Here is a 26,061-nt window from a genome sequence, read left to right as displayed (position 1 = left end):
GATGCACACAGCAGGTGTACACAGCAGGTGCACAGCACAGAGCAGGTGCACAGCACAGAGCAGGTACACAGAACAGGTGCACACAGCAGGTGCACAGCACAGAGCAGGTGTACACAGCAGGCACACAGCACAGAGCAGATGCCTGCAGCAGGTGCACAGAGCAGGTGTACAGCACAGAGCAGGTACACAGAACAGGTGCACACAGCAGGTGCACACAGCAGGTGCACAGCACAGAGCAGGTACACAGAATAGAATAGGTGTACACAGCAGGTGCACAGCACAGAACAGGTGCACACAGCAGGTGCACAGCACAGAGCAGGTACACAGAACAGGTGCACACAGCAGGTGCACAGCACAGAGCAGGTGTACACAGCAGGCACACAGCACAGAGCAGATGCCTGCAGCAGGTGCACAGAGCAGGTACACAGCACAGAGCAGGTACACAGAATAGGTGTACACAGCAGGTGCACAGCACAGAGCAGGTGTACACAGCAAGTGCACAGAACAGGTGCACACAGGTGCACAGCATACAGCAGGTGTACACAGCAGGTGCGCACAGCAGGTGCACGATTAGTGATTCTGAAAGGAGGGAACTGGAAGCAAAGAAGTCAGGCCTTTCCTTCTGCTCTTCCACATAGCGACCCTCGGGTGTTGGCAGGAGGGAGGAGCTGGGGAAGGATGCCAATCCCACTGCACGTCAAGGATGCAAATGTTACTCTAGGTTCTCTCCCAACTCCCAGTGTGAAGAGAAGGTCCGTTACCTCATAGTGGGTGTGCGGGACTCAGGGTCGCTGGAGTTTGGTACGGCCTCCAGGGACAGGGTGCCCAGGCTGGGCCTGCTGCTCTTCCGAGGAGAGTCCCTGAAGGAGGCAGCGCTGGGGTCCTCATCAGAAGAGTTGTCGTCGAAGGAGCCCAGGATGAAGTTGGTCATCAGCTGTCTCTTGATGTGGGCCTGCTTCTTGTCCTCTTTGGAGGGGGATTTGGCCCGCTGTCCTGGAGGCCTGGCTGGGAAGGACAAAGTGCTGGTATCCGGGACCTCTGGACCTTGGGCCGCTGTCCTGTTGGTTTGAAGTTCTGGGGAGGGGCAGGTGTCATTTGAAGACAGTGAGTTCCTCGGAGGCTTCTGGTGTGAGGGTGGCAGGGAGTTCCTCCGACAACTGGCATCTCTGGGACCTCGGGGGGAGGCCGGTTCCTCCCGGTCAGGAGTCTGCGATGGAGAACTGCGGTGGCCATGTTTCCGCAGTGGCTCCTCTGACCTGTCTGAGGCCGGAGAGGACTCCTCACTTGGAAGGAGGCTCGCTTCCACCTTACTGTTGGTGAGTGGCTTGGAGTCTGTCATTGTCCGCCAGATTTTTAACCAGGAAAAGGTCAGGCAGGAGAAAACCAGGCAGGTTAGAAAGAGAAGCAAGACCATTCAGACAACCTGTCAAGAGAAGAGAGAGAGTTTATAGTTCCGACCACCAGATTTCTCTCCTACAGCAGTGAGCGGGGCAGGGGTATTGGGGTCCCTGTACTGGAGGAACACTGGGCAGAGAGATGAGGTTCTCCTCTGACCTCTGCTCCTGACATGCTCTGTGGCCAGGGCATGCTGCTAACCACCTAGAGGTGGGTATATGCTGTGGCTTGAAGGTGTCCTCCCAAAGTTCATGTGTGATCCCCAATTAAACAGTGCTGGGAGGGGATCAGAAAGAATACAGCGGTGGAGAAGACTCCCTGCTTCTACCAGGGGTGAGGTACAAGAAGATTCCTGTTAAACACGGGCTTTGTGACCTTGGCCTCAAAGATATATTCTTGGGGCTGGAGAGATGACTCAGCAGCTAAAAGCACTGGCTGCTCTCGCACAGGACCCAGGTTCAATTCCCAACCCCCATGGAGCAGCTCCCGACTCTCTATAATATGCCTTCTTCTGACCACAGAGGGCACCAGGCACACATGTGGCATATAATACCGGCAGGCAAGACATTTGTACAAATAAAAATAAACCAGTAGGGGGAAGACACCAGACCTCAACCCTTCACAAGGAACTACAGGCCACTAAGGATAGCTGAGAGCAGGAGAAACAGTCTTCCCCAGGAGAGAGCACACCGTTGGTTATCCAGTACCAAATGCTCAGCCCTGGAAGCATGTAAGTAACATTAGACAGTCTGAGTAGGTTGTACTTACATAGTTAGGGATGTACATGCATGTACATGTATGCATGTAACAACAAGAACAATAATAAAAAGGCCATGAATTGGAAAGACAGCAAGGAGGAGTCTATGGGAGGGTTTGGAGGGAGGAAAGAGAAGGGAGAATGATATAATTATAGTCTCAAGAAATACAAAATAAAAAACAAATCTTTCTTTAAAAAAATTAAACAGCAGGGCGGTGGTGGCGCATGCCTTTAATTCCAGCACTCGGGAGGCAGAGGCAGGTGGATCTCTGTGAGTTCCAGGCCAGCCTGGTCTCCAAAGTGAGATCCAGGAAAGGCGCAAAGCTACACAGAGAAACCCTGTCTCGAAAAACAAAAAAACAAACAAACAAAAAATTAAACAAATCTTTTAAAAGGGCATATCTGTGCGTTATAAATTAGAGTCTCAGATATTTTAAGATCACACACCAACACCCATTCAACATATGAGAAAGAACTAAAGGAGGTAATATACCATAAAGGACTTTGTTCTAGAAGCATTATTTATTTCATCAAATACATGGAATCAATTCAAATATTCTTTAAGGCCCAGCATGGTGGCACACACCTTTGATCCCAGTACTCAGAAGGCAGAGGCAGGTGGATCTCTGTTGAGTTGCAGACCAGCAAGGAATACATACTGAGACCCTGTTTCAAAAATAAAAGTCAAATATCTTTTAACTGATGAATAAACAAAATGTGGTACATCTACACAATGGAGCATTACTCAGCCACGAAAAGGAATGAAGTGTCCGTGATCCACACTGCAACATGGCTGAGTCTGAAAACCTTACGCCAATCATGAAAAGCCACAGATAATAATTCTGCTTCTTCAAAATGTCCAGAGTAGGCCAATCCATACAGACAGAAAGATTAGTGGGCCGGTGGGCTGGGGATGACGGTGAAAATGTGCATCGTCTGTGTTTGGAGAATGAAGATGCTCTAACGCTGGTTGTGAAGACAAGCATTCTGAGCATTCTGACAGCGCTGTCTTGTTCTTTTTCTTTTTTTTTTAGGATGCATTTATTTTATGTATATGAGTGTTTTTTGCCTGCATGTATGCATGTATGTACACTGTGTGTGTACCTGGTGCCCTCGGAGGTCAGTTGTGAGCCACCATGCGGGTGCCGGGAACCAAATCTGGGTTCTTTGCAAGAGCAGCAAGTGCTCTTCACTGCTGAGCCCTCTCTCCAGCCTTGCTAATTTGTTCTTTTCATGAGTGGATTATATGCCATGTAAATTACTCATATGCCATGTAAATGACTTGTGTGCTATGTAAATGACTTACGTGCTATGTAAATAATTACTTCTGTGATCTGGTAATTACTTGTATGCTATGTAGATGACTTTTATGCTATGTAAATGATTTATGTGCTACGTAAATGTCTTGTGTGCTATGTAAATGAATTATATGCTATGTAAATTACTTGTGTGTTATATAAATGGTCTGAATGCTGTCTAAATTACTTCTTTGATCTGTAAGTGACTTCTGTGATCTATAAATGACTTGTGTGCTATGTAAATGATTTGTGTACTATGTAAATTACTTGTGTACTATGTAAATGACTTGTGTGCTATGTAAATGACTTGTGTGCTATGTAAATGACTTGTGTGCTATGTAAATGACTTGTGTGCTATGTAAATGACTTGTGTGCTATGTAAATGACTTGTGTACTATGTAAATGACTTGTGTGCTATGTAAATGACTGTGTGCTATATAAATGACTTGTGTGCTATGTAAATGACTGTGTGCTATATAAATGACTTGTGTGCTATGTAAATGACTTGTGTGCTATGTAAATGACTTGTGTGCTATGTAAATGACTTGTGTGCTATGTAAATGACTTGTTGCTATGTACATGACTTGTGTGCTATGTAAATGACTTGTGTGCTGTGTAAATGACTTGTGTGCTATGTAAATGACTGTGTGCTATATAAATGACTTGTGTGCTATGTAAATGACTTGTGTGCTATGTAAATGACTTGTGTGCTATGTAAATGACTTGTGTGCTATGTAAGTGACTTTAGCTACATTGCTCTCCCTGCACCCACAAGCTCCTCTGCAGATTTAACCAACCATCCTGAAAACATTTGGAAGAAACTGGATCTGAACTGCGCACTGACTTTTGTGTCTTTGTTCTCCACACAGTTCTGCCTAACGGCTCTGTGTAGCATTTACATCGCATGGGGTTATAAGTAACCCAGAGACTGGAGAACTCAGGGGGCTGTGTGAAGGCATCAGGTAAGCACACCATCGCATGGAGGGTTGGTATCTGCGGAGGTTCCTACAAGCAGCTGAGGAGCCAAGGATGGCCACAAACCACCCGAGATGAGATCGGTGTTACTGCTGTGGCGAGCTTCTTCCTCCTGCTCATGGTCACTGCTGTCCTCATGTCCTGGAGGGACTGCATCCTGACCTAAGGCAAGTGCCCCTGACCCAGGTGTTCACAACTAGAATGGACACTCAACAAAACCACAGAGAGCCGGCCCTGGGGTCTAAAGTATATCTACAGGCTGGGCAGGCATGTGTGGGATGACTGAACTCCTGATGTCCTGATTTCCAACCCCCAGTTCTGCCTCTCACAGCCCCGCCCTCTGGTGAGCAGATGATGACTGTCTAAAGGAAATGTCCTAAGATGGTTCAGCAAGTAAAAACGCTTGCTATGTAAGCCAGAAGATCTGTGTTCAATCCCCAGGCCCCACTCGAAAAGCTGGACATGGTGGCATGCCTGTAATCCCAGCGCTCTCGCAGCAAGATGGGAGGGGGAGGAGCCCAGAGAGTCCTTCATAAATGTAATGTAAGAAATCAGAGCACAATGTAAGAAATCAGAGAGACCCTGCTTCAAAAACCAACAGGTGGACTGGACGGCGGTGGTGCACGCCTTTGATCCCAGCACTCTGGAGGCAGAGGCAGTTACACAGAAAAAACCTGTCTCGAAACAAAGCAAAACAAAGCAAAACAAAACAAAACAAAACAAACAAAAAACAAAAAACAAAAAACAAAAAAAACAGGTGGATGGAGAGAAATAACTCCCAGGAAAGTTGTCCTCTGCCCTCCATAGACACAACACACACACACACACACACACACACACACACACACACACACCAATAAATAAACCTTTTTAAAAACCATGACTTGGACATGTCTCCACATCTTTGAACCAAATCTGCCTAATGAGGCTGTAGCTGATGGGCGGTGCTTGCCTAGCGCGTGTGCAGCCTTGGGGTAACCCAAGCACCTGCAAAGAAGAAATAAATGAACCGGTGCTGTCATGGTGATGTCCGAGAAACATCACAATCAGGACACATGGCTCAGGCAGATCCCTGTAGAGTTTAAACTGCATCTTCTTTTGTGATTTCAACACAACGTCCTTTAGGGAAATGGGAAGAGTTCTTACGCTTTCCTGGAAATGTGGGAACTGTGTACGAACCTCGTGACCTCTCGGCAGCTGGATCTCTGAACTGTTGGCAAGGGTGTAGTTCTGGGTAAGGCACAAACTTGGGTTTTATTTTCTTTCAAGGTCATCAGGTTTCTTTTTAAAGAAAAGCGAGCCAAGGGGCCTGGAGAGATGGCTCAGTGGTTAAGAGCCCTGGCTGCTCTTCCAGAGAACCCGGGTTCAATTCCCAGCACCCACATAGCAGCTCACAGCTGTCTATTATTTCAGTTCCAGGGGATCTGATATCTTCACATCAATGCACATAAACTAAAGTTACATCAATTATTTAAAAAAAAAAGAAAAGGAAAAAAAAAGAAAAAGAAAAGCAAGCCAAGAGTGACTCAACGTCAAAACAATGTGTCTCAACTCACACACACACACACACACACACACACACACACACACACACACAAAACTTGATAAAATCCAACATTTTTTTTCTGACTAAAAAAAAAAAAAAAGACATTTAGGGAACCAGAAACAGAAAGGGCCTTAAAAATAACACTGATATGCTCCCCTAAGATCAGAAATGAGACTGGGAGAGACACCTGTCCGGGAGTTCTAACCAGAGCAAGCGCCTTCACCAAGAGGGGAGGGACACATAGGCTCTCAGCAGAAGGTCTGCCCCACAGACAGTCCCCAAAGAGGGGGGGGGTGTTGGAAGGGGGCAATGACAGAGAGAGACAGAAGTCGAGCACTACTAGAGGAAGTGAGTTTAATTTGTAGGACCAACGGTCATCCTCCCAGAATTAACCGTGTTCCTCACACCAGCAACCAGCAAGCTGAAATTCAATGTAAAATGACTTATAAAGAATAAAGTGCATGGGAAGGGATGTATCCAAGGAGGTGAAAGACACGTACACGGAGAACTAGAAAACGTCGCTGACAGGAACTCAATAAGGCTTAAGTGAACAGACAAACACAATATGCTCCCGGACTGGAAACCTCGCTGTGGCTGAGCTAGCCTCCTCCCCACCCACAGCGATACACGGACGGATGCAAAATTGCAAGGGACCCCGATACGCAAAACAATTCTTCAAAGAGCAAAGGGCTGAGGGCGGGGCTCATGGGCGGTGTGTCTGCCTAGCGTGCCCCAGGCCCTGGGTCCAGTCCCTAGGACCGTGTGAGATTCCATATGGTGGCACAGGTCTAGAATCCATGTGCAAGGCAGAGATCGAGGGTCAGAAGTTCAGGATAATCGCTGGCCACCCGGGGATTTTGATGCCAGCCTGGGCTAATGAAACCCTGCCTCGAATTTTCTTTTTCTCCAAATCAAAAACAACTCCCAGTTCCTCCCTCCAGCTCAGGGAGGAAAGTTGCTCACTGCCGAGCTTGATAAGGTGAGTTCAATTCCCCAAGCCCCTGCAGTGGGAGGAGAAAGCAGGCATCACTCTGACCTCCACGTGTAAGTGGACACACACACACACACACACACACACACACACACACACACACGTGCATGCAAAGGACTGATTTAGTCATGTTTTTTTTCATTTTGACATGCGTATGTGCATGTGGTGACGTGTGCCTGTGTACACATGCATTTGTATGTACATGTATGTGGAGGCCCAAGGTTAACACTGCATGTCTTCCCAATCACTCTCCACCTTACATACTGAGGCAGTCTCTTTTGTTTGTTTGTTTGTTTGGTTTTTCGAGACAGTGTTTCTTTGTGTAGCCCAGGCTGGCCTGGAACTCACAGAGATCCGCCTGGCTCTGCCTCTCGAGTGCTGGGATTAAAGGCGTGCGCCACCACCGCCCGGCTAAGGCAGTCTCTTCCTTGAACCCAGAGCTTGCTGATTCCACCATCTAGCCAAACAGCTTTAAGTACAAATTCTTCCTGTGCTCCCACCTGCTGGAGTTAAGGTGGGTACCATGGCAACCAGGCTTGTTTATGTGGGTGCTGTGGTTCAAGTACTCATACATGCGTGACAAATGCTCTACCCACTGTGCCATCCCCTCGACCTCAAGGACTGTGAATTCAAGGCCAGTTTAAGCTGTCCGGTGAAATCCTGTCCCAAATAAACCTAAACAAACCCCCAGACCTTGTGACTCTCAGTACAACACTGGGGAACTGGAAAGATAATCCACGAAATGGAAAAAACACCCAAGAACCATATTCTGGTAAGAACGAGTGTCCAGAATATATAAAGAGCTCCTACAACTCAACAACAAAGAAGACAGCGGGACTTGAGATGTTTCCCAGAGGATGACGCACAAATAGCCAGAACGTCAGACGCCGGACCTCGGGGTCCAAGAGCTGACTCAGCAGTTAGATCACTCACCCTTGGTTTCAGGCACCGTTCTATTGCTGTGTGCAGACACCATCAACAAGGCAACCGATGGAAGAAAGCATTTAATTGGGGGGGGGGCCTGTGTACAGTTTCAGAGGGTCAGTCCATCATGGCGGCAGGGGGGCAGGCGTGGCGCTGGAGCGGTAGCTGAGAGCTTATACCTCGATCCAGGTGTTGGAAGCCGAAAGAGCTAGGCCTGGCCTCGGCTTCTGAAACTCCAAAGCCCACCTGCAGTGACACACCCGCTCCAACAAGGCCACACTTCCTAACCCGTCCAACACTAGGAACCCAGTGTCCAAATAGATGAATCTATGGGGGCCGTGCCCATTCACACCACCCTACCGTCCTTGCAGGGAACCCAAGTTCAGATCCCAGCATCTGTATCAGGCAGGATCACAGCTGCCTGTAACTCCAGCTCCAGAGGCTCTGACACCACGCCCCCTTCTGGCCACCATTGGCATTGCACACACACACACACACACACACACACACACACACACACACACACACACCTACACATCAAATAGAACCACAGTAGGGCTGGAGAGATGGCTCAGCGTTTAAGAGCAGTGTCTCGTCTTCTAAGGACCCAGGTTCAATTCCCAGCACCCACATGGCAGCTCACAACTGTCTGTCACTCCAGTTCCAGAGGATCCAACACCCTTTTCTGGCCTCTATGAGCACCAGGCACTCATGTGGTATAAGACGTACATGAAGACAATATGCCCATACATAAAAATAAATAAGTAAAGTAATAAAATAATTTAAGAAAAAATCCACAATGATACATCCAGTGGGACGGTCCTAACAGGAAGACAGAAAGCACCCATGAGCTCATGCAGCAGTTTGGATGGGTGCTCCCTGTAGGTCCCCAGGTGGTGGAATCTCCAGGAGGCGGGGCCCAGCAGCAGTCACTGGGTCCCAGAGCATGCCCTCCAAGGCCAGCACTTCCTCTCATTTCTGTCCTGGCTGAGGTGAGCAGTGTGCTCCACTGTGACGCTCTCCCTTGTCAGAAGCCTCCAGTGGGCTGGGAATGAGGTCCAGCGACAGAGCAGGAGGCCTTACATTCTATCCCTACCCTAAAATGGCAGCAAATAAACCAAAGTAAGCCTCAAAGCAACGGGGACACTGGACGTTGGACTGGCACCTCCAGTGTGCTGAGCCCAAAGCAACCTGTTCTCCACACTTGCCTCAGTCAGTTCCTTACAGCAATGGAAAGCTACTACAGGGGACGGAATAACAAGTGTGGGTGACGTGTGTGGCCCGCCCGCTGCTGCTGGGAACGTAACGCAGAGCCAGTGCTGAGGAAGACAGTATGGAGGCCTGGGGGGGGGTGTACATGCGGAAGCGGGTGAGTCTCTGTGAGTTCAAGGCCAGCCTGGTCCTTGAACAGCTAGGACTACATAGAGAAGCCCTGTATAACAAAACAAAAAGAGGACACAGTGCCAGGCGTGGAGGTGCATGCCTGCCTTGCCAGTAAAGGAGAGTGGAGCAGGAGGATGAAGAGTTGACGGTCATTCTCGGCTAAGGTGAGCTGGAGGCTAGCCCACCTGGGACTCTATCTCAAATACATAAATAAATGAAAGCATTCCAGGCTTCTTCCTGATGCCGGAGCCCCACCAACCCCGGGATTCTCAGTCTTGGTGCCACTGACATTTGAGGTAGTCCGCACAAGACTTTACAGTATGCATCCCGGCTCTGCCCAACAGACAACAGTAGCATTAGCACCCTCGGTTGTGACAACCAAACATGTCTCTAGAGCCAGTAAGGTGGTTCCACAGCTAAGGGCAACTGAGGCCACACTTCCTGTGTGTGTGTGTGTGTGTGTGTGTGTGTGTGTGTGTGTGTGTGTGTGTTTGAGACAGGGTCTCTCTACATAGTCCTTCCTGTCCTGGAACTCACTATGTAGACCAGGCTGGTCTTGAACTCACAGGGATCCACCTTTGCCTCCTGAGTGCTGGGAGTAAAGGTGTGTGTCACCATGCCTGGTTGGGGTTTACTTCTAACACTATCTTTCCTGTCCTTGGAAAATTGTCAGAAAAGGACAATAAAACACCAGCAAGGAAGGCTGCCATCCTGAAACTGCTGTCCCACACAGCCCTCAAGCCACGGGCCGCAGGAATCTATCATAAGAACTCAGATGGTTATGGCAGAGCCACTACCTGGAGGGATCAAGGAATTCCTCCAGAGGAGGCCAAATCCCAAGGAGCTTTTGGTGTTACTTGGCTTGTTATATATCAGCTGTCTTCTGTTATGAAAATCATGTGTGTCTTCATAGTTTTCCCAATTGATTATTTCCTAAGAATTGCTAACAAGGTGGACTGATCACTATTTGTACATATACCTTCGAGGTATTTGGAGAATCAACTTCAGGAAAGACTTCCTTCCCTCAGGTCCATCCGTTTCTTCTCCTTTTAGTGTTGGAATCAGATATCTCCCTTAGCCACATTCAAGGACTAACAGGAATAACAGTCCAAACCACCATATAATAAGTCTCCTGAATTAAGGCAAATTCCACAAGGAGACACTGCCTAGGTCAGGTGGACGTTAAGTAATAGCTTTACACAATTTAGCTCGGACCCTTCTTTTCTTAGAGCCTTACTAACTTTATAGACCTCTAACTCCTCACCCAACCACTTCTAGGAATATTAGATAACCTTCCGCACTGACAGCTATGCTCAGCCAGAACCCCAGTCCAAGCCTCCCTGTAATTATCATCATTGGCAGCATCTGGCCAGGTCCATCCCCAGACAGAGGAAAGTATCTTATCAGAGATACCTCTGTACTCTCTAGAACAGACTTAAGCGTCCAGACTACCTGTCGGAGAAGGCCTGGCGGATGTGCTAATTAAGCTTAACCTTTTCCTTTCCAAAGTCTTATCTCTAGTTTTAGATCCACCCTTAACAATTAACTCAGAACTAAAGGGTTCCAACTTACAGGTACATTTAGCTGTGATGGAAGTTGTCTAGCCAAGTTGCCTAGCAATGGAGCACACTCCCCGGAAACGGCAGGAGTGGAGATAGCTTGGAGAGATAAGCGTCAAAGGGACACAAAGGCAGTTTTATTTTCAGAGAGGGGCTTAGAGGTACAAGGAGACAGAGAGGAAGAGAGGAGTGGAGAACTTGAGGACGGAGAACTGAGAGGGACAAGGAGGATTTTGACCAGAGAGAACGTGTGGATGAGATGGAAGATGAGGAAGAGCCAGATGGGGAAGTACCAGCTGGGTAAGAACAAGATGAGAAGGATCTAGATGAGTTAGAATTAAGAGGAGAGACTTAGTCGGGTGGCGGTGGCGCATGCCCTTAATCCCAGCACTCGGGAGGCAGAGGCAGGCAGATCTCTGTGAGTTCCAGGCCAGCCTGGGCTACAGAGGGAGTTCCAGGACAGGCACCAAAACTACACAGAGAAACCCTGTCTCGGGGGGGGGGGGGGAGGAGAGACTTGAGATAGAACTTAGAGGGACAGTAGATAAAGGTAGAGAGAAATTAGGCAAGAGAGGAGCTGGGCACGAGAACAGAACTGAAGCTGTGTAGACAGGATTTTATCTCAGAGCTTGGTGTACTTAGATTCATTTCCTGAAAATAATTCTCGCTGTCCGTAGTTTCTCTCCTGAGCCCTTGGGAAGTGTAATATTAAGGCTGGTCCTTTAATATTATACAAGACCCTCGGGAGAAGTGCTCCTGGGTTCACTGACAAGTTAGCTTTGCCAAGAGGTTGCAGAAGCGACCCTGGCACTCTCAGAGGTCCAACAGGTTCCTCAGGCGGCGGGCGGGTGTGGCGGGGGTCAAGGGTTCTTCCATCCCTGGCTTCCGCTGAGAGGCCACTCCCCACCTCACACACCCTGCTGGCTGCACATCAGGCACCCTCACAACCTTGAAGCCATGCTCTCGCTCTCTCTCTCTGTCCCTTTTCTCTCGGGGATCAGTCCACCTTTGCCATGGTCCTGTGGGCACAGATTCCATCATGATGATCGGGGAGGGGGGTCAAGGATGAAAGAGATCTTCATCTTCCTTGACAAGGTGGCCCGCAGGGACATTCACTTGCAGATCCTTGTGCCCGGCATGGTACCAAGCATATCATAGGTGTTTAATAATGGCACTGAACGAATGAACCCATGTACACACTGAGCACCAAGCAATGGCATGAACCACGATGGACTTGCGCATTTTAGAGGTCTGGCTTCTGCAAGTGCACCTGGGATGGAAGGAAATGAGTGGATGTCACCTCCATAGCTCTGGCAGGAGGAAGCCAGAGAGAGAGACCCTGATACAATCAAGGGCTCTGTCTGGCAAGTTCTACATGGGTACATATGAAATCATGTCAAGCTGGAAATAATGAGCGTGTGAAAAGTATTTAAGTTGTTGCTGAGGAAAGAGCGTGATGGGGGAAAAAAATCACTCAGATGGAGTGGACCTTTGGTGAGCTAATGACCGCTCTTGGTGCCCATTCTCACTGGGAAGCCTGGGAGATGGCGCAAGTGTTGTGTTATGCAAAGTCCACGGAACCTGCTTAGGAATGCTTGCTGCCTGGGAGAACAGTGGCCTGGGACTATGGCTACGCCACTGCCATGCCCCTAAATGGTAATGTGCTGGGAGCCTATCCCCAGCTGGAAAGATGTTGGTGAGTACAGGAACCTTTAAGAGGTACAGTCAGGCCGGGCGGTGGTGGTGCACACCTTTAATCCCAGCACTCAGGAGACAGAGCCAGGCAGATCTCTGTGAGTTCGAGGCCAGCCTGGTCTACAGAGTGAGATCCAGGATAGGGACAAAGCTACACAGAGAAACCCTGTCTTGAAAAACAAAAAACAAAAAACAAAACAAAAAAAAAAAGTGCAGTCAATGCAAGCTAATCCACCATGGAGACACGGACCATGAAAGGGACTAGCGCTGGTCTCCAGGTGACTTGTGGGAATGAGGTGCCATAAAAAGAGGGAGCCTGGCTCCTGAATCCCCCCGCCCTCCTGCCTCTCCATATTCGTGCCTGCGTCCCATCAGGATGCCATCTGCCATATTGCGACAACACTAACTTTGATATCCAGCATCAGGTGCTTTGCCACGGCCGCAGAAAACAAACTGACACAAATGGCGGACACCCGAGGGTGGCGGGTGACCACCGTGGTGGGCCAAGCTGCCACACTCAGACCTGGAAACTCTAACGAACAGAAACCAGCCCTTCCTGGGGGCTGGCCCCTCTGGCTTCATAATGCCAATCCTGTTCTGATAGGAAGGCGTGATTCTAAAGCCAAGCTTTGCCAGGGTTACCCATGTGGAAACCTTCAGGGTCTTTTCCTTATTTAGTGATTTATTTATTTAGAGACAGGGTCTCACTATATAAGCTCTGGCTGCCCTGGAACTATATAGTCCAGGCTGGTCTCGAACTCAAAGAGATCCGCCCGCCTTTGCCTCCTGAGTGCTGGGATTAAAGGTGTGCCCCACCAAGTCCCCCTCCCCCTGTCTCTTTCCTTCCTTCCTTCCCTCCTTCCTTTCTTTCTTATTTATTGATCATAGCATAGGACCCAGAGGTCACCAGAACAGAAGTTTTCCAACTGATTGCAAGAGAGGAACTATTTGATGAAGCTGCTAAGACTCCCTCTGGGCCTGCCCCCGACCCCCACATAAATGCAGAACCTCCTCCTTCCCCGGGAGTTATCTCTGCGCACACTCAGTTTGCAGACACGTGTGCCCCCTCCTCAGCCAATCCTTCCAATCCCAGAGCATTGTGGTCGCTTTAGACTGTCCTTACCTGACTTCCACTTCATAGTTTGGACACCTGAGGCTCGGAGCAGCTCAGCCATTCAGTCCAGCTCAAATCCTGGCCCAGCACCCACACCTCCTTCCCCCCCTCCCCCGCTCAACACACAGATACAAATACTTATCACGTGACCCAGGACACTCTAAGCTGTGCTGAGATACCACATCTGGCTATGCGCCTTTAAGAAGGGGTGGCAGACCAAGGTCTCCACTAACAGCTGCCAGCGAGGGAAGTGGTCTGAGTTTCTGAGCTCGTGAACAACAGAGACTAGAGGAGCCTGCCAAGTGAGCCTCTGTCACCCAAGTGGTTGCCTTCCCCTGAACTGACGCAGCTGATGCCCAAACCGGATGCTTTTTTAGGGGGCGGGGTGTGAGAGAGGTAGGGGACAGAGTCTGGCAATGTAACCACGCTGGCTTTGAGTTAACAGTGGCCTCCTGCTGTAGCCTCCCAAGTACTGAGATTACAGGCATGCGTCATCACACCTAGCTCAAAAAGTATTTAAAGTTTTTCTTTCTTCTGTTCCCCAGGGCTAGACTCGAACCCGGGACATTGCAGGAGTGAGGTAAGTCCTCAACCACTAAGCCACACACTTAAGCTTTTTTTTTTTTTAATTTTATTTCTTGCAATTCAGACCTAAGCGACAGAAGTCTGGTGCCTGAGCCACGAGCCTCCCGTGACCAATGCAGGAATAGGTTCCAGCAAGCGGTGGCCGGCAGCCAGCACCACAGTGCGGCAGGTGGAGAGCATGCTTGTATTCCACATCCCCTCCCCCCAAAAAACCCAACACATTCACCCATGTCTAGGCGAGGTCTTGGAGGGACAGCAACAGCATGTCAGTGTCCCGAAGTCCTCATCTATACTTGGATTTTTTTCCTCCTGCTACCAAGTTTTGCTCCCGAGTGTTTGGGGCCACTTACCAACACTGGGGACACGGCCACCAGCTCCATGCTCATCTGAGGCTCCCAAGTGCCCACAGGGTGACTAAGGGAACCCAGCCTACCAAGTGTCACCTTTCAGCAGGAGGCTGTGGTGTGCCCGTATCAGGCCACAGGGGAGGGGTTTGGCTGGTGCTCCCGGGCAGAGCAGGGTTGGAATTCCCTGCAGCACACACCAGCACACCCTTACCTGCCACCACAGTTCTGGCACTGGTTCAGTCCTCACCTGCCTCTCTCCACGATCTGGCGCTTGCCAGCATAGAGGACCACCTCCGCTTGGCTTTGCCACACTCCTGTACTTTGAACTCATGGAGATCTGTCTATCTCTGCCTCTGAGTGTCGGAATTAAAAGCATGGGCTACCACGTGTGGACGATTCTGTTTTCCTTTTCTTTTTTAGGGGGCGGGGTGTGAGAGAGGTAGGGGACAGAGTCTGGCAATGTAACCACGCTGGCTTTGAGTTAACAGTGGCCTCCTCCCAAGTACTGAGATTACAGGCATGCGTCATCACACCTAGCTCAAAAAGTATTTAAAAAAAAAAAAGTTTATTTTTAATTCTGTGCGTATGTGTCTGTCTATGCACATGAATGCATTCGCCTGCAGAGGCCAGAAGGGGGCATCAGACCCCCCTGGAGCTGAAGGTACAGCTGAAGGTACAGTTGCCCGATGTGGGGTGCTGAGGATCAAACTCCCTTACAAGAGCAGCACATGCTGAGCCGTCTCTCCAGCCCCTGAAAGCATTATTCTTTCATCGTTTTAAAGAAGAGACCCCGACCACCAGAGAGGTGGAGCGGCTTGCCTGTCGTCCCACAGCTTGGAGGCACGTGGATGACTTAATATGGAGAGGGACCAGGCTGTGGGCTCAGTGGTTCAACCGGCTCAGACGAGCCTGAGTGTGGTGGTTCCTGTGTGGCTGAGGCAGAAGACTGCAGTGGGCTTTGAGCCAGCCTGGGCTTCAGGGTGGGCTCTTGTCCGGGTGGTCCCCAAAGGAAAACAACCCACAAAGAGCAGGGAAAGAGCAGCCAGGAGATGAGGTCCCGTCAGAGTCAGCGGCTCCCAAACTGAACCCATGCCAGAGGATGGGTCTCCAGAGAAGACCGGCTGACAGGCCCGGAGTAAGCAGGCGCGTGGCTGGTGCCCAGTCCACCGGGTGCTGGAGCACAGGGCATGCGTGGCGTTGGAGGTATTGGGACGTCGGAGAGGAAAACGCAACTGAGAAAAGCCTGTGCATCTTAGACGCAAAAGTCTCAGGGGATTGTACGTGCCAGGGCACTCTGGGAGTGTTGACCCAGAAAGACACGACCATGGTGCCCAGCACAGGGCAGTGCCCAGTGAATGCCAGGCGAGCCCATCTGAACTTCAAGCTGTAGGAGAGTTAAATGTGAGCCTTAACTTCCCCATCTGCAAAACAGGGCAGGGAGAGCAGCAGCCTGTTGGGTGATGGCCCTCACCAGGGTGAACTGCCTAGCCTGGCATGAACACAGTTCAAGCCCACAGTGACCGCCATGACAGCTGTACTTGGCTCACACTGTTCCTCAAGGTCGCGCTGGCTGCCCTGGGAAACCTCACCCTTTGCTTTACCTGGTATCAGCTGGTGGGTGGGGAGCATCTCTTCCACCAAGTGTGCCAGCTGAGGCCTCCCTCAGGCAGGCCCTGGGGCTGAGCTATTGCAACACACAGCCTCTGTGGAGTGGAGTAACCTCCAGCAGCCAGACCCGAGAAGACCCAGGACTTCCCGCCAGCCTCGGAAACTGAGGTATCACGGTCGGTGGGAACTGAGCCCCACGGTGAACCGTCTCCCTGAGGAGGAACAATCTGTCCCCCAGCTTGCCCTTTCCGCTCTAGACCCACTTCCTGGGGTCAGGGCTCTGCACCGCGGCTGCCAGCCAGGCAGATTCAGCACCGCCTGCCGGCGACACAACACAGCCATGCTGTGCTGACCTGCCTGCTGTGGGCATGCGTGGCAATGGAGCTCAGGAGGGCTGGAAGGTTGTGCAAGTCCAGCAGCTCCCAAGGCCACTTCAGCTTGGCAAGGTCAGTGATGTGGAAATTCCAGGTACAAGCAGGAAGTGAGACCCAAGCCCTCAAGCTCCAACTGGGACCCCTCTTCTGCCCCACCAAGTGGGAGCAGGGTGGCCTCACGGAGGGCGCAGGGTCTGTGTCAGAAATCAAAAACAGGGGCTGATGAAATGGATCGGCGGATCAAGGCAGGGGTTGCCAAGCCTGACAGACCCGAATTCCATCCTTGGAACCCACATGGCGTAAGGAGAGAACTGGCTCCCCCAGGTCATCTTCTGACCTACGCACACGCACACGCACGCCGTGGCATGTGTACCTCCTCAATTTATTTAATGAAAGCGTAATAAAAAACAAGAACTCAGCAGGCATGGTGGCACATGCCTATAACCGCAGTCATTAGCCCAGGAACCCAGTGCCAGCCTCTGCTACGCACAAGTCTGAGTCCAGCCTAGGCCACACCAGACTGTCTCAAAGGACCAAACCAAACACCCCAGGAGCCCCTTGGACGACACATCGCCTGGTGTGTGCCTGGAGGGCCTGGGTTCAAGTGCTTCATCACTCCTGCGCAATCCTGAGTTCTGGCCAAGCTCCCGAATCTGGTTTTCCTCACTTGACACGAGGAGGGTGGATGGCAGGAGAGCTGCCTGACACTAACCGGGTTCACCTGGTTCCAGGCACCAGGCTAAGCACATAATCGAAGGTCAAGTTCAAGAGACCGTGAGCCCTTGAGTGTGAGCTTTTGAGTATGAGCCCTTGAGTATGAGCCCCTGGGTGTGAGCTTTTGAGTGTGAGCCCAAGCCTGTGACCCATCTCCCTGTCTCCACTCCAGTCCGATCCACAGAGGGATCGGCACAGAGGAGCCCAAAATATCTCCTAACCAAGTTCCAGACCACTGGGGTGTGGCGGTAATCCCAGGCACCCCAGAGGCTGGAGCAGGAGGGACTCGCGAGAGGCCAGCCTGGGTTATACCTTGAAGGCCCTGTCTCAAACCCCAGGCACCTCAGAAGAAATTCAGGGGTGTGCCTCCTAGTGAGATACTAAGTCCTTTTCCACTGAAACAAATGGAGACCCTGCAGGAAATGGCTGGGGCAGAAATGCACATGGTAAGCTAACATATCTCGTCCTGAGCAAAACCAGGGCTTCCCGTGCCAAAGAAAGGGGTGAAAAGAATGATAGCTGTGGGTCAAAAGGCGTCACCCACCTTTCCCAGACATCAGGACGTCACGCAAAACGAAAGCACAGATGATTCCCCATGACTCATTATTTTGAAAATACTTTCAAAAACCTTTTTGGGAGCGACACATGAGCATGTGTGTGTGTGACATGCAGGAGGTGGCCAGACAACCTTCAGGAGTCTTTTCTCTCCTCCCACCGTGGCTTCTGGGGATGAATGTCAGGCTCTCAGGCTTGCACGGCTTGTCCCAGGTGGCAGCGGCGTGGGCCACTGCTCTGTGTGCGTGGATCTCCCAGCCTGGAGGGTAAGCTCCGTGAGACCAGACAAGGTTTCAAACCTAGGCCTGCCTCTTCACTCTAGAACGTCCGGTTGACGGGCTCTGCCCAGCCCCTTTCCACCCAGATACTTGAAACGCAACTTTGAAAACAATTCCTTTCCCAGGCCGCGAATCCAGTAGCCTCAGAGGCACCGAGCAGACACTCAAGGGGCACACAAAGGCCTGCCAACGGACCCAGAGTGCCGACTGCAGGCCTCACTAGCACCTCTCATTCCCCTCTAAACATCCACAGACCCTGACCTCATGCTCCTGACACCTGTTGCTCATGAGGCCTAGGAGGACCCATCCCCCCAGCCCCCAAGGAAGGACAGGCCGCAGCGTCACAGCAAAATCCACCGATCCTTCTGACTTCTGCCAGCTGCAAGGCTGGCCCAGACCCGCTGGAGAACAGCTGCTTTCTCTCCCGAGCCTGGCCAAACTGTAAACAGGTCTATTTCCTTTACCGGTCCCTGCTTTCTAATGTCTTTTGGAATACAGAGAAACTAAGGCATCAGATCGTGGATCGGCACGTTGGTAGCAATGTTCCCAGGCAGTAGGAGAGCTGGGACTGAGCGGGGTGAGTGGAACAGCATAGGCCGCAGTCCATCTAATTCTGTTCTGTTCTTCCTGTCCTGATCCAACCAGAGGCCTAACAAGCTCCCGCCCACAGCTCTCACCCATGCCGCACCCGTCTCCCAGGACCCTGCAGAGAAACAAGGAAAGCTTGGAACGAAACTGTATTGAGGTTCCCAAGATCCTGTGAGATCCCGCAGGATCCCTCAGGATGCTCCACCATGAGAAAGCTCTGAAAGGTCCTGCCCGGAAGGCTCTGTGCTCCCAGGGACACTATCGGTCCCAGGCTGGTCCACAGCCTGCCTCCACCATGCTCACCCATTGCCTCAAGCCTGATGGAAGGGCGAAAATGGGACCAACCTTCCTTCGTCAGAGTGAGGAAGACCTTCCAGCCAGGTGACTGCAGTTCCCTACACTTGCCAATCCTAAGTACCGAAGTTTACAGAGACAAACTCAGAATCATCCTTCAACACCACTCTTCTTCGTCAGTTATTTTCACTTCACAAGACTGAGTGAGGACCGAGGAGACGGCCTCAGCAGGTAAAGAAAGACCCTTGCTGCCGAGCCTGATGGCCTAGGTTGAGCCCTCTGACCCTGTGGGGGGGGAGGAGAGAACCAACTGACCTCCACATGTTCCACACCTGCGCAAATAAATAAATGTTAAAAAATGTTCAAGAAAGAGAAAAAGATGGACGGATGCCAACCTTGGGTAAGCTAAAGGGACCTTTCCTACAGGGTGGCTTCTCCCATGAACAGGCACAGGCATGGAGTAGCCAAGAGGCCACCGAGCACGGCAGAGGCAGGGCGGACCTGGGTGGGACCTTTCCCATCCACCCCTTGACTGGCCTGAGCCGTCGCGGAAATCCTCTGCAGCTTGGCTTTCAGACCTGGGGACTGGAGGAAATAGCACCTGGCGCTTCCCCTGCCCTCAGAATCTCGAGGTCGTGTCACGGAGCACGCTGCTCGCTGCTCGTACCTGCCACACAGTGAGCAACCCCTCAGCTTCCTGGAAGGCTCAGCCCGGACTCTGTGACAGGAGTCCTGGATTCCTAGAATGAAGGTGCAGAGCCGATGGGCCGGGAGCCATCCTGGCCATCCCCCCCCTCCCCCCACCACAGTAAGTTCACTGCAGTCAACGCCCCAGCTGAAGGGAAGAGAACGTGGAATAGGGTGCCCTTTCCAGGTTGCTGCCATCTGGGACTGCATCCACACTCCACTAGGAACACACGGGCCCACCTTGGAGGTGAAGCTCCTGACTCAAAATTCAGAGGCAGTGTTAGAACAAGAGACAGCCAAGATTCTGCTAGAGGAAGATGTGGAGGCCACCTCCATTTCCAAATACTAACATGCCCACATCCCTCCCTGCACAGCCGAAAAACTGCATTGATGCTGACGTCATTTCCGCATTGGACCGACATGATAAAAAACACGAGGTGGTTTGCACAACTCCTGCTATAGGGACAAACACACCTCCAACGCCTTCTGGTTGAAGTCATGGACAAAGGAAGTCCCAGACCTGCACTTAGGACTCCCCGGAAGATTCTGGGGAGCCAGGTTGTTTGTTTGTTTGTTTACAAAAGGCAGGGGGGCTGTAGTGAGTGCAAGGCCAGCCCAGAGGACTTGGCAAGTTCCAGGACATCCCGGGCAAACAAACACTAACCAAAGACGCAACAAAAGATAATTCCGAGTCTCAGGAACTACCCTGTCCTGGACGAGCTGAGATGGCCACCCGCCTCCGTGGAAGCCCATTTATGTTTTAAAAGAATAGTAACGGCGATGACATGGGAAAGAGGTGTGTACTCCGTGAGAGTAGAGTCAAGACGGGCTTTTGTAACTAAGTGTTCAGCAGCTCCCTCGGCGTCCCCTAAACCTCTCAAGTGACTGCGTTTGTCTGGGGCGACACTACACTTCACACACACACACACACACACACACACACACACTCTCTCTCTCACACACACACACTCTCACACACACTCACTCACTCTCTCACACACTCTCTTTACACACACTCACACACACACACACACTCTCTCACACATACTCTCTTTCTCACACACACACACACTCACACATTCACACACACACTCTCTCACACATTCTCTCTCTCTCTCTCTCACTCACTCTCTCACTACTCTCAGACACACACACACACACACACACACACACACACACACACACCCATGACCCTGGGCAGGGGGTGGGCTCACTTACTGCGTTAGCACCTTGGCCTTCCTCTCCCCATAGCTTCCCCAGTACTCACGGTGACATTTTTCAAGCTCCTTGGTGGCTGAGGCCCGGATCTGAGCTGCTGGCAGCTCACGGCTGTGTCCGTAAATGTCACTTTTAGATTAACCAGCCCCTGCTGTTTAAAAATATCCCCCAGAGCATTTAACCTTCACGGCCCTGACCGGCAACAGTGACCCGGGCAGGACAGAAAATGATCCTGCAGCGGACTCCCGGTTACACCGGACTCCCGCTGCACCTGACTCGCAGGGAACTCCTCCACCCTCCACCCCACGGCTCACTTTATTATTTCAGAATTCCTAGAGACTTCAACAGGAGCCATCGGAAGCCCGGGGTGTCATAAGCAATAGGAGGAAGGTCACTCTGGCCTGTGACATTTTCTGGTCATTAGAGAAGAGAGTCCCCAGCGAGAGGGGAGGGCCTCCCTAGATGGCCTGGCATCAGGAGGTTCAGGAGACCCTTTGCAACCATGCCTGTTCATGAAATATTTCTAATATTTCCCGGGACTTGGGGATTACAAAACAAGGCTGCCTTATTTGGGATTAGCTAGCTCGGGATAGAGCTGCGCACGACAGAGGAAACCAGCCCATGCTGCGGTCACAGAGTGTTCCGAGACATGTGGGCCAAAGGTCGCCTCCAGGTCCCAACCAGAACTGGCCGTAGCCAAGGAATCGGAAACCACGTGCCAGCACTGTGCTCAGGCAAAGAGGGGACGATAGTAGAGTGGTCCCGAATTCTGATCCCCAGGCTCTGCTATGTTATAAAGCCAGCGGGGAGCACGGAGTCAGCACAGGAAGGTTCTGGAGGTTCTGCTATGTTATAAAGCCAGCGGGGAGCACGGAGTCAGCACAGGAGGAGGGTTCAGGAGGCTCTGCTATATTATAAAGCCCGTGGGGAGCACGGAGTCAGCGCAGGAGGTCTGGCTACTCTTGGGACACCTGCTACCCCACCTGCGCTACATCACGTGTGGGCTTATTTTCCAGTTAGGAGAAAATCAACAAAGACTGGGTTTCTTGCAGGTGGTGGGGTTCTCCAACGGACCTGGGAGCAGGAAGCGGACTTGGAGCCATTATCTTGTCCTCTGCAAGCTGCGGCGTCACTGGCCCTAGACCTGTGCCACAAGCACACAGCCAGGAATGGAGAATGCAGTCAGGGGCTAAGTGCACCTGCCGCTGCAGCCGCCTGGCCTCGTTCCTGAGCTGTTAGAAGAGGTTCCCTGGGAAGTGCATCTCCTGGAAAGCCGCGTGTGACTGAAGGCATTTCAGATAACCCCCTCAAACACTTCCTTCTCAGGCTGAGGGTGCAGCTCTTGCTTAGTGTTTCCAGGGCCCTGGGCACTCTCCCCACCCTCCTCCCTTCCTTCCCGGTGACCTTAGAGTTATGATCTAGGCAGAGGGTTGACAGTGACAAGATCATTGAGCTCTGTCATCGGGCTCAGTTATCCATGACCCTGAGGTTGTGTGTTCTCACCTGCCTTTTCACCATGTGGATGAAAAAAAAAATGATAATGCTAGGATCCCAGCAAAATGGTTTGCTTGTCACCCCCCACCCCCACCCTGTTGTCTCTGGTGTGCTTTATAGGGACAGAGTTGAGACTGTAGCCCATGCGGAGTGTAACTCACACGGCCCAGGCTGTCCTGGAACCTGTGGAAATCCTCTTCCTCAACCTCTATGGGGCTGGATGACAGATGTGACCCCCACTTGACTGACCCTTCTAACCAACTACTTCCTGTCAGGGATGGTGCCTCACTCCCATGATCCCATACAGAGGCTGGAGTGCTGAAGTTTCAGGCAAACCCTGGGTCTACACATTGGGTTCCAGGACAGCCAGAATTACCTCATGAGACCTTGTCTCAAAAAAAAAAAAAAAAAAAAAAACAACCAACGGAAGCCGGGCGGTGGTGGCGCACGCCTTTAATCCCAGCACTGGGGGTGGGGGGGACAGAGGCAGGCAGATTTCTGCGAGTTCGAGGCCAGCCTGGTCTACAGAGTGAAATCCAGGACAGGCTCCAAAACTACACAGAGAAATCCTGTCTCAAAAAAAAAAAAAAAAAAAAACAAACCCGAAACCCTGCGCTGGTCATGGCTAAGGAAGGTGGGTCGGGTGGGGAAACCCAGAGGGAGCAGACTGCGTGAATACAGTGGATTTTCAGAGCGCAATGGCTGGCCAATGTAGCCAGCCAATCAATGAGTTTTAGGTTCAACAGCAGACCCCGACTCAATAAAATAAAATAAGGTGGAGGGCTAGAGATAGCCCAGTGGATGAAACATGCGAGCATGAAGACAAAAGTTCTGGTTTAACCTGGGTGCCGGCTCCGGTGGCCTTCCTACAGTCCTAGCGCCCAGCCAGCAGCGGCAGCTAGCGGGAGAGCGGGCTGGGCTACCAGTGAGCTCTGGATATGGCAGCTGACACCTTGCCATAGCGAATATCCAGGAGGGCTCCCGATGCCAACCTTGAACTTCCACACATGTAAACATGCATGCATACACACCACATACCCAGCAAAAAAACACCAGACACATCCAACAACCACCTCAGCCCCCGCGCGCGCGCACACACGCACACACACACACACACACACACACACACACACACACACTAAAGACACTGAAAACGTCACAATGAAACCCATCATTTGTACAACTGATATGCTCATGTCTCAAAAGATGTATTTTCTGGAATACAAATGGGATGGCTAATTCTTTATTTTTTTTTAAAGATTTATTTATTTATTATGTATACAGAAGAGGGCACCAGATTTCATTACAGATGGTTGTGAGCCACCATGTGGTTCCTGGGAATTGAACTCAGGACCCCTGGAAGAGCAGCTGGTGCTCTTAACCTCTGAGCCATCTCTCCAGCCCCTGGGATGGCTAATTCTACTGATGGGTTCTCCATACTGAAAACAAGGATGCTAATAGAAAGTGTTCGTCTCCTCGAAAGTCTCTTAAATTCAGAGACACGCATTCCGAACGGTCACGAGGGCCAGGCGGTACAGGGAACTAGATACCTTAAGTTCTGAGACCCGAATTGAAACGCAGGACTCTTCAGTGAAGCTTCCCATCTCGCTCAGCTTGAGCTGGGGGCTCCTCAGGTTGACTTGGGCCAACTCGTGGCTCTCTGCTGGCCCCGTCCATCATGAAGTTTTGGCAAGGCTGAAAAGTCACTAGTACCACATACCCTACTCCCAAATTCTGTTTCTCCACTGGAACCCGGGACTTTATCCCAGGAGAGGAGTAGAGAGAACAGGGATTCAGAGAACGGAGAACTCACCAGCAGAACCCACATCCGATTTTGCCCTGCAGGGCTCGGGTCAGAACCAGGGACTTCCACACAATTAGTGGATAACTTGAGGTTCCCAGCATGACATTCGCATAACTGACTTCCTCACCCCAGAGGGAGGTGACAGGAACCGCTTTTTCCAGCCCGATCTTCCCAGGCCTCCCACACTGTGCCACACAGAGCCTTCAGATCTGCACACAGAAGGGGCTTTCAGCTGCCTGGCTGTGTAGACGACCAACGTACATATGCAAAATTGTTCTTCCTGTCTGGCTGGGAAACCTTCCTTCTATCCCCAGCTTGACCAGAATTAGGGGATCATTTCCTCCAGGCATTTCATTCTCACTCCATCAGCAGAGCACACAGGGGTCAGCAAGCTGTCCCAGGCAGGCAGTGTCTACATTTATCACGTTGGGGTGGGGGACACTACTGGGCCACATGGAAATCCGGTTAAATACACATCACCATCTACACAGTATCACCCACTCCCTTACGCTCTCTCACGACTCCAGCAGTTCCCAGATGGGATGGCTGCAGACCAGAAACACTGAAATCTCCTTGGCCCACCCCATTCTGTTCATTTTCATACAGAACAGAGGAACAAACCTGCAATGTGGAATCCCCCCAAATACTACCGCCACATACCTCGTTAAAATGAGGCTTTTGTTGTTATATAGAAATTAATGATGAACTTGTATCTTTTCAGGGGGTGGAGTGGGGAGGGCCATACATCCTTTAAGATGCTCAGTCAGGCACCGTGGCCCACACCTGTAACTCCTGAGCTTGGGAAGCTGAGGCTGGAGGATTGGCCTGAGTCTAAGGCCAGTGTGGGGTATAGAGCAAACTCTCAGCCAGGTCACCTTCCAGAATGTTCTATGGAGAATTGTGTTTCCACACCTTTTTTTGTTTTGTTTTTTGAGACAGGTTTGCTCTGGGTAGCTTTGGAGCCTGTCCTGGAACTCGCTCTGTTGACCAGGCCGGCCTCGAACTGACAGAGATCCACCTGCCTCTGCCCCCACCCCACCCCAGTGCTGGCGTGCGCCACCACCGCCTGGGCTTCACATTATTCATCTTTACTGTTGAGATGGTCCTGCTGTGAAGCCCAGGCTGGCCCCAAACTCCAGATCTTCCTGCCTTAGCCTAAGCCAGAGGTTCTCACCCTTCCTAATGCTGTGACCCTTCAATACAGTTCCTCACGCTGTGGTGACCCCCAAACATAAAATCGTGTTTGTTGCTACTGTTATAAATTATAACTGCCGGGCAGCGGTGGCGTATGCCTTTAATTCCGGCACTCGGGAGGCAGAGGCAGGCGGATCTCTGTGAGTTCGAGGCCAGCCTGGTCTACAGAGCGAGATCCAGGACAGGCACCAAAACTACACAGAGAAACCCTGTTCTGAAAAACCTAAATAAATAAATAAATAAATATCTGATACTTGCCTCCTGTGAAAGGTTTGTTGGACCCCTAAAGGGATCACCACCCACGTTATGAACTGCTGGCCTAAGAGGTGCTGGGATCACAGGCATGTACCATAGCAGCTTCAACATGGTTGTTGAGCCAGGGTCTATGTAGCCCTGGCTGCCCTGTAACTTCATCTGTAGACCAGGCTGGCCTTGGACGCTGCTTCCCAAGTGGTGGGATTAAATGTGCCGGTCACCAAGCCCGGATAAATCTAGAACATTATCTTGTGCCCACTTGTCTGCACACACGGGGGTCTGAGGACCATCTTCAGGACTCACTTGTCCTTCTACCTACCTTATGGGTCCAAGATATCAAACTCACGTCAGGCCCGGCAGGAAGTGCTCACCCCACCTGGCCCTGTCTCCAGTCCAGTGTCAATTTTTCTTGTCACCTGTACTGGCGGT

General features: G+C 51.1%; 1 protein-coding gene across 1 annotated transcript in view; it reads right to left on the bottom strand.

Annotated features, from left to right (window-relative positions):
- The window catches only part of LOC114686973 (acetyl-CoA carboxylase 2-like), a 62,382-nt gene extending 41,311 nt beyond the window's left edge, over positions 1 to 21,071 (bottom strand). The window contains exons 1-2 of the mRNA XM_028861677.2: positions 20,935 to 21,071; positions 762 to 1,423 (exon numbers count right to left, since the gene is read on the bottom strand). Coding sequence (XP_028717510.1) covers positions 762 to 1,414 — 653 coding nt within the window. The 5' untranslated portion in view covers positions 1,415 to 1,423; positions 20,935 to 21,071. The remainder of the gene's footprint in view (positions 1 to 761; positions 1,424 to 20,934) is intronic.
- Between the last annotated feature and the right edge of the window lie 4,990 nt (positions 21,072 to 26,061).

The sequence above is a fragment of the Peromyscus leucopus genome, chromosome 23, assembly GCF_004664715.2.
Source record: "Peromyscus leucopus breed LL Stock chromosome 23, UCI_PerLeu_2.1, whole genome shotgun sequence".
Lineage (NCBI taxonomy): Eukaryota > Metazoa > Chordata > Mammalia > Rodentia > Cricetidae > Peromyscus > Peromyscus leucopus.
This window is presented reverse-complemented; position numbering and strand designations above follow the sequence as displayed.